The 13,851-nt window shown below is 45.0% G+C and overlaps 1 protein-coding gene across 5 annotated transcripts in view; it reads left to right on the top strand.

Moving 5' to 3' along the window:
- Arfip1 (ARF interacting protein 1) overlaps positions 1-13,158 on the top strand; it is a 64,543-nt gene extending 51,385 nt beyond the window's left edge. For all 5 annotated transcript variants that reach the window (XM_075950574.1, XM_075950575.1, XM_075950573.1 and 2 more), the window contains one exon: positions 11,379-13,158. In XM_075950574.1, the coding sequence (XP_075806689.1) occupies positions 11,379-11,534 (156 nt within the window). In that variant the 3' untranslated portion in view covers positions 11,535-13,158. The remainder of the gene's footprint in view (positions 1-11,378) is intronic.
- The last annotated feature ends 693 nt before the right edge of the window (positions 13,159-13,851 follow it).

Raw genomic sequence — 13,851 nt, 5'->3', positions numbered from 1 at the left:
GTTATAAGATCTTTTAAATAAGTCCCAAAATAGACTTCTATTTTCCAGTAGCCTGAGTCTGTAATTCCCTGCTTTGCTGTCAGACCTGATGATCAGTTCTTTGCTAAGAATAGTGAGCTGACGCAAGCACATGAGTGACCTCAGTCATTCTTAAAAATGTAGGAACCACGTGAAGAAAACTCTGCACATGTGGCGGTGTTTCCTGTCCGTGGTTAAATACCTTCCACATTGTCCCGTTAGCGGTTAAATGCCTTCCACATTGCTGTTTTTTCTTCTAAACCCAAGCGGTTGGGGATGGGATCGGTGTTTGTGGTTGTGACATTGCCTCCTTTTCCCTTCAGAAACGAGACAAAGATGGATTATACACCATTAGCAAAATGAGCTGTTGAATTGTGTGTGGATTCTGAAGTTAGGATTATCCAGCTCTCACTTACCCAACATTCAGAGCCCTTGGTGGCAGATGAGTAGGGATGGCCGCAGGCTGTGTCTCAGGCAGGCGCACCAGGCTCACCGGTTCTGTCTGTCAGTTGTGCTCAGGTTTTCAATAAAGTGATGTTTCCCAAGGACATATTTTTGTCTGATTGGTTTGGGAGTTGGAAATTTGGGGTTTGGGTTTTTGAGACAGTGTCTCGCGTAGCCCCGACTGGCTAGCCTTGAACTCAGGTGAATGACCTTGAGTGTCTGACCCCCCTGTCTCCACCCTGACTTGCTAGTCGCGCAAACACGTCCCTCTCCTTGTCCTTCTTGGTTAGAACTGGCCGACTTTTATGTGGGGTGGGGTTTGGAACTTATTGTTTTTGTTGCATATTTGTCACGCACGGCGGCCCCTGTCTGCGCTCTACGCGCTAGACCTCAGTTCACAAGCTTCGGGCAAGGGGCTGGAGGTTGAGAACACAGATGCAGAGACAGACCAACACACAGACCTTTAAACACTGATACCAAAAAGCCCATCTTTATTAGCACCATGCAGGCTTAAATACACTGCAGTGAATGGCCAACAGGTGAAAATCCCATCCTCTGATCCTCTAATTAGGCACAGCTTCTAGTAACTTTAATTAGAAAGTTCTAGGAGGGAAGAGCAGCTGAAGGCCAGGACTCATTAGTCCCAACAGATATGTTTGAGAAAGAGAAACAGTTCCGGCCTTCCATTTCAAAAAGGATTCTCTTAGAAAAGTGTAAGCTTCTTACCGTGGTGCTGCACCGTGCCTGCTCTATGAGTGGCTGTGTTGTGAGCTCCTCGGCTCCACATTGCACAGCTGCTGCCAGCCTTGAACATCTCCCAAGTGGGCTTTCCAGGTTTTGTGATTTGTGTTGTAGTTAAGTGGTCAGTGTGGGAGCTGAGTGGATCCACAGTGAGCCAGTGTCTCGGTGCCATGGTGGGGTGGTGGGGCTGGTGTGACACCACCGTCTCTCGGGTTGGTTTCTCTGATGAAGAGTTCAGAGTGGACGCTCATCAGCTTTCCTCGGTGTGAGCTTTCCGGGGTCTTGCTGTGACTTGGTGTGTTGACATCTCATGTTGGCAGTGTGTTCCTGTGGTGATTCATGTGCTCGTCATGTGTGACCGAAAAGTCATTTGGTAATGAGGGTGATTTTTTTTTGGTTTTTCGAGACAAGGTTTCTCTGTGGCTTTGGAGCCTGTCCTGGAACTAGCTCTGTAGACCAGGCTGGTCTCGAACTCACAGAGATCCGCCTGCCTCTGCCTCCCGAGTGCTGGGATTAAAGGCGTGCGCCACCATCGCCCGGCAATGAGGGTGATTTTTAAATAATTCTTAACTTAAAAAACTTCCTGGTTTTTCTGTCCAATTAAACTTAAAATCCTGGGGTGGAGAGAAGGTTCAGTGGTTAAAGGGCACTAGCTGTGTTTCCAGAGGACCTAAGCAACCTCATGGTGGCTCACAGCCATCTATAATGGGATCTGATGCCCTCTTCTTTCATGCAGGCAGACATGCAGACAGAGCACGTGTGTGTGTGCATGTGCACAAAATCCTGACTTTTTTTCTCTTTTTGTGAAACTGAACTGTGAGCCAGTGCCCTAAACATGCTATGAAAGTACTCTGCCAATGAATTCTGCCCCCAGCCTTTCTTCCTTAATAAGCTAAGAATATTACTGCTTGCAGTTTTTTTTTTTAAGAATTTAAATTTTGGAACTGGAGAGATAGCTCTGGGATTAAAAGCACTGGCTTGTCTTTTAGAGGACTAGCAATTCCCAGCACCCACATGGCAGCTCACAGCTGTCTGTGACTCCTGTTCCAGGGGATGCAACACCCTCACACAGGGAAATATGCAGGCAAAACACAAATGTGCATAAAACACAAATAAATTATTTTAAAAAATAAAAATTAATTGTATTTTTAAAAGTATACATTTCATTAAAATATTTAAGTAAATGAAATCAGAATTTTGTAATATGTTTAAGACTTCAGATTCATAAATTTACCTAAAAGTTAGTTTTCCACGATGTTCTATTCAGGAAAACTGTTTTGTGAATATAATGGTGACTATTTCACTTGGCTCTACATTGGCCTAGTGTCCAAGACTTTCCGCACCCTGGATGACTTTCTGTCTGCACTGACCCCATTTTGTCACTAGGTCAGTGAAGTTAACTTCCCTTAGCACCTGCCTGTACCCCCAGCTCTTAGTTTCTCCTGAAGGGACAGAACTCACTCTGAGCATGAGGTCAAGAATGGCGTAAGGAGAGGGATCTCCACTGTGTTTCCTGGCTCGTTTGTGGGACTTTCTGCTGCAGTCTTTCTCTGGACCTCTGTGTATTCCCATGCTCTCAAGCCTGTGTTGCCGACTCCTCTGGCAGGTTGCTGCGAACTCTCCCAAACTCCGCAGCTTCACTTTCTGTAGAGCTTGCCCGTTTCCTCCCCCACGTCTGCTGCTTTTCATTTGCCCTCCGAGAAACCCTCCTTGGATGAAGTTGTCAGTCAGTGGATGCTGGTCTGGGAGTAGTCTGTAACAAAGGACACTTGCTAGCAAGGATTTTGTATGTTATATTTCTGTCTATGTCATCTGCAATTTCGATGTTTCAGAGTGTTCCCCACTCTGGAGGCAGTGGAGCCTGGGAGAGTGAACTGATAAGTGGGGTGAACTGGAGTCTTGTTCAATCTCAGACCATTTAGAGCATCTGACAGTTTATACTCTGAGGGTTAAGAGGAGTCGCAAAGGCAGGCCACAGTTGGTGGATAAGCCACACGGGCAGAAACATGTTCCATAAACACGACACATAAACAAGTAACCGCAGCCATCTGTGATGCAGCTTCACCTGACGTAAACCCTTCCTAGCCACTACACCTCGCAGGAGCACAGAAACAGAATCCAGGAGCAACCCTGTGTCTTTGAAAAACTGAGGTCACAAGCACTCAGAAAGGTCCTCGCGCATTCCATTCTTGGTCTGTGTTAGGGCAAGAGAGGTTTAGCGACTGGCCTGAAGTCTAGAGCCAAACTAGATAGAATTCAGACCTCTCTTAGAGGCTCCAGAGCCTGCTTTTAGTTAACCACAATGTTACGGAGCTGCTCAGGGTACAGCTCTTAAAATAGTGAGAGACAGAATCTGTGATCACACCTAAACAGAGAGCAGTGGGGGGGTGGGGGTGGGGGACAGAATCTGTGATCATACCTAAACAGAGAGCAGTGGGGGGCGGGGGGGGGACAGAATCTGTGTGATCACACCTAAACAGAGAGCAGTGGGGGGGACAGAATCTGTGATCACACCTAAACAGAGAGCAGTGGGGGGGACAGAATCTGTGTGATCACACCTAAACAGAGAGCAGTGGGGGGGGGACAGAATCTGTGTGTGATCACACCTAAACAGAGAGCAGTGGGGGGGGGACAGAATCTGTGTGTGATCACACCTAAACAGAGAGCAGTGTGGGGGGGGGACAGAATCTGTGTGTGATCACACCTAAACAGAGAGCAGTGGGGGGGGACAGAATCTGTGTGTGATCACACCTAAACAGAGAGCAGTGTGGGGGGGACAGAATCTGTGTGTGATCACACCTAAACAGAGAGCAGTGGGGGGGGGACAGAATCTGTGATCACACCTAAACAGAGAGCAGTGGGGGGGGGACAGAATCTGTGATCACACCTAAACAGAGAGCAGTGGGGGAGGGGGAGGGACAGAATCTGTGTGATCACACCTAAACAGAGAGCAGTGGGGGGGGGGGACAGAATCTGTGTGATTACATCTAAACAGAGAGCAGTGGGGGAGGGGGGAGGGACAGAATCTGTGTGATCACACCTAAACAGAGAGCAGTGGGGGGGGCAGAATCTGTGATCACACCTAAACAGAGAGCAGTGGGGGGGGGCAGAATCTGTGATCACACCTAAACAGAGAGCAGTGGGGGGGTGGGGGTGGGGGTGGGGACAGAATCTGTGATCACACCTAAACAGAAAGCGGGGGGGGGGGGGGACAGAATCTGTGATCACACCTAAACAGAAAGCGGGGGGGGGGGGGACAGAATCTGTGATCACACCTAAACAGAAAGCGGGGGGGGGGGGACAGAATCTGTGATCACACCTAAACAGAGAGCAGTGGGGGGGGGACAGAATCTGTGATCACACCTAAACAGAGAGCAGTGGGGGAGGGGGAGGGACAGAATCTGTGTGATCACACCTAAACAGAGAGCAGTGTGGGGGGGACAGAATCTGTGTGATCACACCTAAACAGAGAGCAGTGGGGGGGGGGGGACAGAATCTGTGATCACACCTAAACAGAAAGCAGGGGAGGGGACAGAATCTGTGTGATCACACCTAAACAGAGAGCAGTGTGGGGGGGACAGAATCTGTGTGATTACATCTAAACAGAGAGCAGTGGGGGAGGGGGAGGGACAGAATCTGTGTGATCACACCTAAACAGCAGTCGGGGGGAGGGGGAGAGACAGAATCTATGTGGTCACACCTAAACAGAAAGGGAGTTGGGGAGGCTGAGGGAGGGCACTCACAGTGTGAGTCAGAGTATAGAAGGCTCCGGACATTCTCGCCTGAGGAGAGGAAAGCTCTGCACTCAGGGTTTGTCTATTGAGATGTGTTCTGACTGTGTAGTCGAGACTGGCTTCAGAAGGATGAGCTCTTGAGATGCTCTGCCACAGCCAGAGAACCTGAGGCTGCAGATGCTCACCCAGCACTCAGAAGAGTGTGTGTGTGTGTGTGTGTGTCGTCCCAGACCTTGATCACTTACTTCAGCTGCTCTCTTCCCATGGCACTGCCGTGGTGCTGCCTCATGGCCGCCCACCACATCTACGATCTTTCACTCTGGCATTCTACTCATCTGTAATTTGCTGAATCTCATCCTGATGAGTGAGAAAATTGAGATCTTTTCTGCCACACTTGATCATATTGTCTCCTTGCTCTCACTCCTTTCCCAGTGTCCCGGGTCTTGATAATTTTTCTCCTCTGCCCACTGTTGCTTTAGCCTGAAGGGCATATGAACTAATGATGTGCTCTTTCAGGGACCTAGTGGAGGCCCAAGGGGGCACTTGTGCCTCTGCCTGTTCTTCTGATGTCTCCCTGGAAAGATCAATCACAGACAAGGAAGACACAAAGTATCAGTTTTTGCTGTGGGACAATGGTCTTGTGCCCTGTAAAGGTTTGTCAGTTGTTCTGGTTTAATAAAATGCTGATTGGCCAGTAGCCAGGCAGGAAGTATCAGCAGGGTGACCAGAACAGGAGAATTCTGGGAAGAGGAAAGGTTCAGTCTGTAGTCGTCACCCAGACACAGAGGAAGTAAGATGAGAATGCCTCACTGATAAAAGGTACCAAGCCTTGTGGCTAACACAGACAAGAATTATGGTCTAATGTAAGAATTAGTTAATAAGAAGCCTGAGCTAATAGGCCAACCAGTTTGTAATTCGTGTAGACCTCTGTGTGTTTCTTTGGGACTGAAAGGCTGTGGGACCTGGTGGGACAGAAAGCTCTGTCAAAGTAGTCCTATTCCCTAGACTCATTAGAAGAGCCAGTAATTACTGTGAAGTGCCTCATATGTGACTGTATTTATTAAGATTAATAACTTATTTTAACAAATGGTGCCCAACATGGGGTGCCAATCTGTTGTAAGAGCCCGCTTGCTCGTTCCCGGCTACTCAGCCCCAAAATAGCCACACAGAAACTATTAATTAAATCACTGCTTGGCCCATTAGCTCTAGCTTCTTATCAGTTAGCTCTTACATCTTAATTTAACCCATTTCTATTAATCTGTGTATTGCTACATGGCTGTGGCTTACCAGCAAAGTTCCATCCAGCGTCTGTCTCCAATGGGGCTATGTGGCTCCTCTTGACTCCACCTTCTTTCTCCCAGCATTCAGTTTAGTTTTCCCAGCCTAGCTCTATTCTGCCCTGTGCAGGCCCAAAACAGCTTCTTTATTCATTCACCAATGAAAGCAGTACATATACAGAAGGACCTCCCACACCAAGTTTTGAAATAGAGGTGTGGAGAAAGAAGTTAATTCTTGGTGTCCTAGTGGTTGGTTATCCTCTTGCAGGATGACCTGCTGCACCCTTTCTGTATGTTCAGCTCATCTATTGCTCCAGGATTCGGGTGTATTTAAAGTAGTCCTATTCCCTAGACTCATTAGAAGAGCCAGTAATTACTGTGAAGTGCCTCATATGTGACGGTATTTATTAAGATTAATAACTTATTTTAACTGGGTGATACCTATTGTTAGACTAATTCTCTGAATGAGAAGGGGTGTGTAGGGCTGGAGGCACAAATCATAGGCTGAGCAGCTGCCTAGTGGGCACCAGGCCTGTGTTCTCACAGCCTTGCTGTCTCCGGGGCAGTGCTCTCCCGCAGAACTTCAGTGACCTCATGTGCTCGTCCCCCGCTTCACAGGTGGAAGAAGGTGTCCACTTGGCATCATCTCTGAGCATGCTCCCTAAGAAAGCCGCTTCGCTCTGCTCCGCCTCGGGAGTCGCTGTTGGTGGTTGTCTTGTCTTGGACAATTGAAGCATTGTGTGGTGTGTGTGGGTCACTGGGCAGCTGGTGCTGCGACTGCTCCGTGCAGATCGGAGCTGGTTTGTTCCCTGGCGGATCTTCATGAAAGGTCTTTGTAATTTTAAACTGCTTTCTTTCTGATGTTAGGTTTTAAAAGTTTGTCAGCTCACTTTTGTCCGTGGTAGTTATCCTCTTTGTTCTTGTTCTAAGTCTCTACTTTTGTTGTCTTATCATTTTAACCACTAAGTTTCTAAACATAGTAGTTCAGGAAATTTTTGCTCTGCTTTATAAATACAGAAAAACTTACGAAAGCTTAATGTTGAGGTAGTAGTAGTTTAGGGACGCACAGGCTGTGGGCTCCATCCCTAGCAGTGCGCGCACACACACACAAACACACATACAAATGTACATACATGCACAGGTACATACGCATGCAGGTATGATATTGTATTATTCTTATAATTTTAGAAACATATCCTTTATGCTAGATCCTTGCTCCAGTTTCAGTGCTTCTCTAGAGCATGTTCTGCCACCAGTGTTAGTTTCAAAATCTTGCTTATAGGTTTTCTGAAATGCTTATCGTCTTGTGAGTGCTGGCAGGCTGCACTAGGTGAAAGAGCATGCAGCCGTCCAGGGGTGCGGCATTTCCAAGTTCCTCACTCTCCAGTCTGTCTTCAGGAGGTCTAACCTTAGGCATTTCTTGACTTTATAAGCTGAGATGTTTTTGTTTTTTTCTTTCGTTTTCTTTTCTTTGAAAATTCTTCAAGGGGCTGGTGACATGGCCCAGTGGTAGAGCATTTGCCTCAAAACCTATAAGACCCTGGGTTCAATCCTCTGTCCATCCCCCCACAAGAAACAGGTTTTGTAAAATAATACTTCTGTGTGGTGTTATAATTTGTTGTATGATTATGGTGCAATCATTACAAGGCCAGCATTGATGTGGGATTTCCCACAGTATGCTGTGATTACCATTGATTAATAAAGAAAACTGCTTTGGACCTATAGCAGGGCAGAACTTAGTTAGGCATGGAAAGCTAGGTTGAATGCTGGGAGAAAGAAGGGCAGAGTCAGAGAGAAGCCATAGCCCCGCAGGAGACAGACGCCAAAACTTTAGCCGGTAAGCCACAGCCACGTGGCAATACACAGATTAATAGAAATGGGTTAAATTAATTTGTAAGAGTTAGTCAATAAGAAGCTAGAACTAATAGGTCAAGCAGTTATTTAATTAATACAGTTTCTGTGTGGTTATTTCGGTTTTGGGCAGCAGGAACCAACAAGCAGCCTCTCCTCCTACACAACATCCCATGTGCATACCGTCTCCTGGTAGCTGCTTGGACCAGAGTGCTCTGGGTATCAGATTCTCTTATATTTCAGAATATTTACACACACACACACAGAGAGAGAGAGAGTTAGAGAGAGAGAGAGAGAGAGAGAGAGAGAGAGAGAGAGAGAGAGAGAGGAGTCACTATGGTGAAAGAACCCGGTTGTAAACATAGAATTTACTCCAGTTTCATATATGCCTTTATACATTTCCATGTACGGCTTTTCAATGGCCCTGCATTTGGATCATGCATGAGGTCCCGCGTGGGACTTTCCACTGGTGTCATAGTTAGCACTTAAAACATGGATTTTGCGGTATTTGAGATTTCTTTTTTCAAATTGGGATGTTCAGCCTGCAATAAAATTTTAATGTTTTGCAGTTTATTGAAAGTAGTTCTATATATAACAATGTTACAAGCATTTCTTTAGAAATGGTTGAAAATGCTTCTAAAATGTGATTATCGACCATAGTATGCATGATCGTTGTAATTGTTGACATTCCTTTTAGAAGTTGTGAAATGTTACAACTTGTGCTTATGTAGACACAATCTTCTGTCTCCATACAGAGGCACTGACTTCAATAAAGTCTATTTATACTAATCTTGGCCAAAAAAAAAAAGTTATTTTAAAATTGTTTAGCGACTGCTTTTCTAATTCTACTTGATTACTGTTTTTACTTGATAATGGTTTTTCTTTATGTGTGCGGGAGTGGGGGAGGGGAGTGCTGAGCATGCTTACATGCATGCAGAGGTCTGAGGAAGACCTCAGGGATGCTGCTGTGTGCCCTCCACCTTATTTCTTTAAGACAAGGTCTCTCCCCCTGCAGAATTGGGTTATAGGTGTATATTCAACCATGCCCTGCTTTCTCTTCTTTTCTCTCTTTCTTTTCCTTTTTTAATATAGGTGCTAAGGTTTTGAACACTTACCTTCGTGCTTGCCCAGCAAGTACTCTTCCCGCTGAGCCATCATCACAGCCCAGCGTCTCTTTATTTAATAACCAAAGTCCTCCATAAGGTACCAGTCCCTGCAGTGCTAGTCCGTCACACCATAGTGCGGATAGCTAACGAAGCAAAATGCAAGCCATCCTGGTTCTAAATGTGTTGAGATTTGACTTTGATTTAGTAATTTTTGAGTAGATAAATGAGTTAATATTCTTATTTAAATTTATGTTTTTTAAGACATTACTACCAGAACTGAACACGTGTGTAATTACAATGCTCCGTGTTGGCAGGAAGAACTGACCTGGTTCAGCACACGAGGCAGTTAAAACTGCCAGAGGAAGAGCAGTCTGTGGTGTGGACCTGAGTGGAAGTTTGCGCTTTATTTACATTTGGGAGGTGTTTTGTGCTGCTTTCCCATTGCAGCTTCAAAGCCTTGCACTATTGTCTGCTGTCTTCCACAGGGACAGCCCAGAGTGCTTGCTTTAGATGGTGTTACACATCCACCTCCTCGATTGTGGAGGCTGCTTTTGTGGCTCTGGGTATCACATTGCTTTGTTGTGAGAACACAAGTAGAGTTGGGTCCTAAAGTGCACCTTTCTGTGGCTGTGTGGATTCCGTTTCACTGTGGGATGGGAGGTGTTTTAGGCACAATAGATGCCCAGTCAGAGCTTGTGAGCTGCCATCTCTTTTCCAGTGTCTGCCTGTGTTCCGGTGTCACCTCCTCCAAGGCTAGGGAAAGAAGCTGTCATTAGGACACTGTGGCTTCCATGGAAATCTGCAGGTGTGGCTCCCTTTCCCTGGTGCCGTGGGTACCGCGCTCTGCAGGTCCAGCACATGAATTGATTTCATGTTCTTCCTGTCTTCTCTTTCACTGGAAATTATTAGGAGTTAAATTTCAAGTCAAGAAACACTTGTGGCCCAAACAACATTAAAGTGACCAGTTAAAGAAACTGGACTTTCACAGTCAAATCACATCAGCCCGTTATCGCTATATAATTCAATTCACAATAGAAATGCAAGAGCATAGGCCAAGTAGTGCTTTCGATAGCACAGCAAGGCGGAGAGCTACTCTGAGCCCTTGGTGGTCACGGTGAGACAGCCCTAGGAAGAGCCTGCATGTTTCCCTTCCGGTTTCTTCATAGAACACAGGGTTCCTGCAACTCGTGCATGTTGCATGTATCAGTCGCTCGTTTCTTTCTGTTGAACATTATTCCTTTTTATGGGAATACCCCAATTCATCTCATTCCTATTGGTTGATTGGGTTTTTTTGACTTTGGAGCTATCACAAGTGAATCAACCCCTGACTCTAATTCTAGCCCAGCCTGGCTCTGAGCGTCGGTGTGAGTCTTCTGTGCACCTAGGTTTTCATTCCCTCACGTAAATACCTAGGCGTGGATTAGCTGGATTACAGGTTGATCGTATGTTTAACTGTTGAGAGACTGATGAACGTCTCCGCTTCACAGACGCAGACTGGAGAAGTTCAGTCACTTTCATCTTTACCAGTGGGGTCACGGTGTGGGACTAATGTAGATTTTCCTAGTAGCAGGCTATGGGGCATTTTTCATAAGCTCATGTAGCCTTATATTCCTTGGTAAAATATCTATTCAATCTTTTGCCTATTGAATGTGGGGGTGTTAACATCTCACTGAATTCTTTATATGTTCTGTAATTAAGCTCTTTTCGTGTTTACCTTTCATCTTCATAAAAGGGATAGGTGTGTGTGTATGTGTGTGTATGTGTGTATGTGTGTCTGTGTGTGTATGTGTGTGTATGTGTGTCTGTATGTGTGTGTATGTCTGTATGTGTGTGTGTGTGTATGTACGTATGTGTCTGTATGTATGTGTCTGTGTGTGTATGTGTGTCTGTGTGTGTGTGTATGTGTGTATGTGTGTGTCTGTATGTGTATGTGTGTGTATGTGTGTCTGTATGTGTATGTGTGTGTGTATGTACGTATGTGTCTGTATGTATGTGTCTGTGTGTGTATGTGTGTGTATGTGTGTCTGTGTGTGTATGTGTGTGTCTGTATGTGTGTCTATGTCTGTATGTGTATGTGTGTGTGTGTATGTACGTATGTGTCTGTATGTATGTGTCTGTGTGTGTGTGTGTGTGTATGTGTGGTAAGTCTCACTGAGTGGTCTGCTGCCTTGCTCTAACGCTTGCCTGTCGCCCCGCCCTGTCCGCAGGTGAAGGTGTTGCGCAATCAGCTGGTCCTTTTCCACAGTGCTGTTGCTGCCTACTTTGCGGGGAATCAAAAGCAGCTCGAACTGACCCTTAAGCAGTTCCACGTCAAGTTGAAAACTCCTGGAGTGGACGCCCCGTCCTGGCTTGAAGAGCAGTAAACTCACCCGGAAAGGAGCGAGCAGGGTGTTGTTAAACAGCTGATAGCCTAGGCAGAATGGAGTGGTGTTGGGGAACGGTGAGGGAACACCATTGCAGTGACTCTTGCACGGATAGCTTTTATTTTCCCCTTTTCATACCCTAACAATTGAGCTGTTAAATCCGAACAGAAGGTAGGTGATTTTTATGTAAACATGATTACATAATTTCTATAATTCTAAACACAATAATTTTCCTTGTTGAGAAATCCTTTTTGTATTGTGAAGGTTGGTGGCTATTTCTATAATTTGAAATATTTAATATAGATTTGCACTGATAAGATAAAAATTCAAGGCTTTTGGTCCTAGAAACGAGGACCAGCTGTAATTTTTCAAAGGAGGTTTACATGATTTGTATCAAAGTCAGATATTTTATATATGAATATATCCAACGTCTTTGAGAAGTTCATGTTTGTGTATTAAAGAAAGAAAGCTATTTTGCAGAGTAAGTTATATGGCGTCCTGCAGCGTCCACAGAAGGGATCGCTCGAATGAATGATTGATTGGCTCATAGATTGTGGTAGACACCTTTTAAAAATTGATCTGCACCACTGTAACTTGGTTAGGTGTTTTTAAAGACCTGGGAATCATACTGTCATAATTTCTATGACGTGTTTTAACTTAGGAATTTGACAGTTATGTCAGCAATTTTGATTTATTATGAAACCTACTTAAGGGAGGTGGATTTTTTTAATTTTGTTTTCTACATGTGGACATAGGAATGGAAACTCTTAGTGTTTTCTAGAGTAGTGATTTGTAGATTAGAAAGCAGTTTGGGGTAAATTCCGTTTTGATAGAAGAGAATTTCCAGACCATGTTCCTTGACTTCCATGTATGACTACCAGTTAAGCCTTAAATCACAGATACGTGCCTTCTCAGACGCAGTAATCTTGTCCAGCCTTGTACAGAAACCATGGAGAAACCCTACGGAGAGCGTGGGATGTGTCTGTTCTTTGGAGAGGAGCACAATAGGTGCTGGGATTCTTGGTCCTCATGAAACCACACTTGGGGTGCGGCTGGTGAAACCAACTTTGGAGTCTTTTGTTTCTCTTAACTCCTTTTGAAGAATGGGGCTGGGGGGAGTTTTTCCCACCTGGGTAATGAAGAGATTGTGCGGAGGCCATAGGAGGGGAGGCCAGCACTGTTTTATAGTGCGGTCAGCCTGTCCACAGTGGGGGCTTCCTCGGTGAGGTAATCTTGTTTAAATGTAAAGTTCCTTTGATTTTGTCGTACATATAAATGAGCATTTGGAGAGCTATCACTTTATCTATTCATTTCTATTGTGTTGAAATGAAGTACTTAAAATGACTGTTATACGTGACCTTTGTAGCCTGTACAATGTGTTGTACATGTCCAGATGCCTCTTCGCTGGCCTTTTATTAATATGTCTATTTGGAGTGCTTAATACAGTGTAATGTGATTATAAGTCATGAACCTATTTTAAATCATTCCCTCCTGTATATTTGTACTCTGAAAGAGCCTTATTTTATTCTTCAAGCAGAGTAGCTACTTGTGATGGTTATTCACACTCTCCAGAGCGTGCCTCTGGTGTGAATTTTGTATTCTTATTAAAGTTTCTGCTGCATTATCTTATTGCCCTGATCTCATAAATTTTAAATAGAAGTAACTGTTTGGAGCTTCAGAAAATATACCTTTTTTTCCTGAGATTCAAAGAGAAATGGTGCTTCTTTTACTTAATTTGTTATGGTCTATGAGTCATTCTTTCTTCTCAATCTGCATCTCTCTAGCTGAACATGTCCAGCCTCACCACAGTTGAACAGCTGTAGCAAAAAAAAAAAAAAAAAAAACCATGGGTTAATGATTTGTTTTTTTTCAGGAAATGTAAAAATAACGGTGATTTCTGAGTAGTGGGCACATGTGCAAAAGAAGTAAGTGTAGCCTAGGATCTGTTTCTAGAGGAGAACACAGGCCCTCGGGGTGCGTACACACTTTAAAGATGGTTCTGTGTGGCTGCTGTCTAGAAACAGATAAAGGATAAACAAGATCTGAGGAGTTTTGGTACATGGTACCTCGGGACAGTGAGGGATGGCTTTTCTCACATTAAAATAGAAATATTCATGGAAAACATACACTGAAGGAAACGGTTTGCCAAACTCTGCTGCAGGCCAGCTAGCTAATGAGCTCTGTCCGATTCTCTTGTCTCCGCTTCCCGTCTCAGGCTGAGTGCTGAGGTTGCCAGTGACGTTGTCCTGGGCCTGTGCCCCCGTCCAGCCCCTGTTCTCTTAAGTAGAATCTAAGAGGGATCTCAGACCTACAGAAG

The sequence above is a fragment of the Microtus pennsylvanicus genome, chromosome 16 (assembly GCF_037038515.1).
Source record: "Microtus pennsylvanicus isolate mMicPen1 chromosome 16, mMicPen1.hap1, whole genome shotgun sequence".
Taxonomy (NCBI): Eukaryota; Metazoa; Chordata; class Mammalia; order Rodentia; family Cricetidae; genus Microtus; species Microtus pennsylvanicus.
This window is presented reverse-complemented; position numbering and strand designations above follow the sequence as displayed.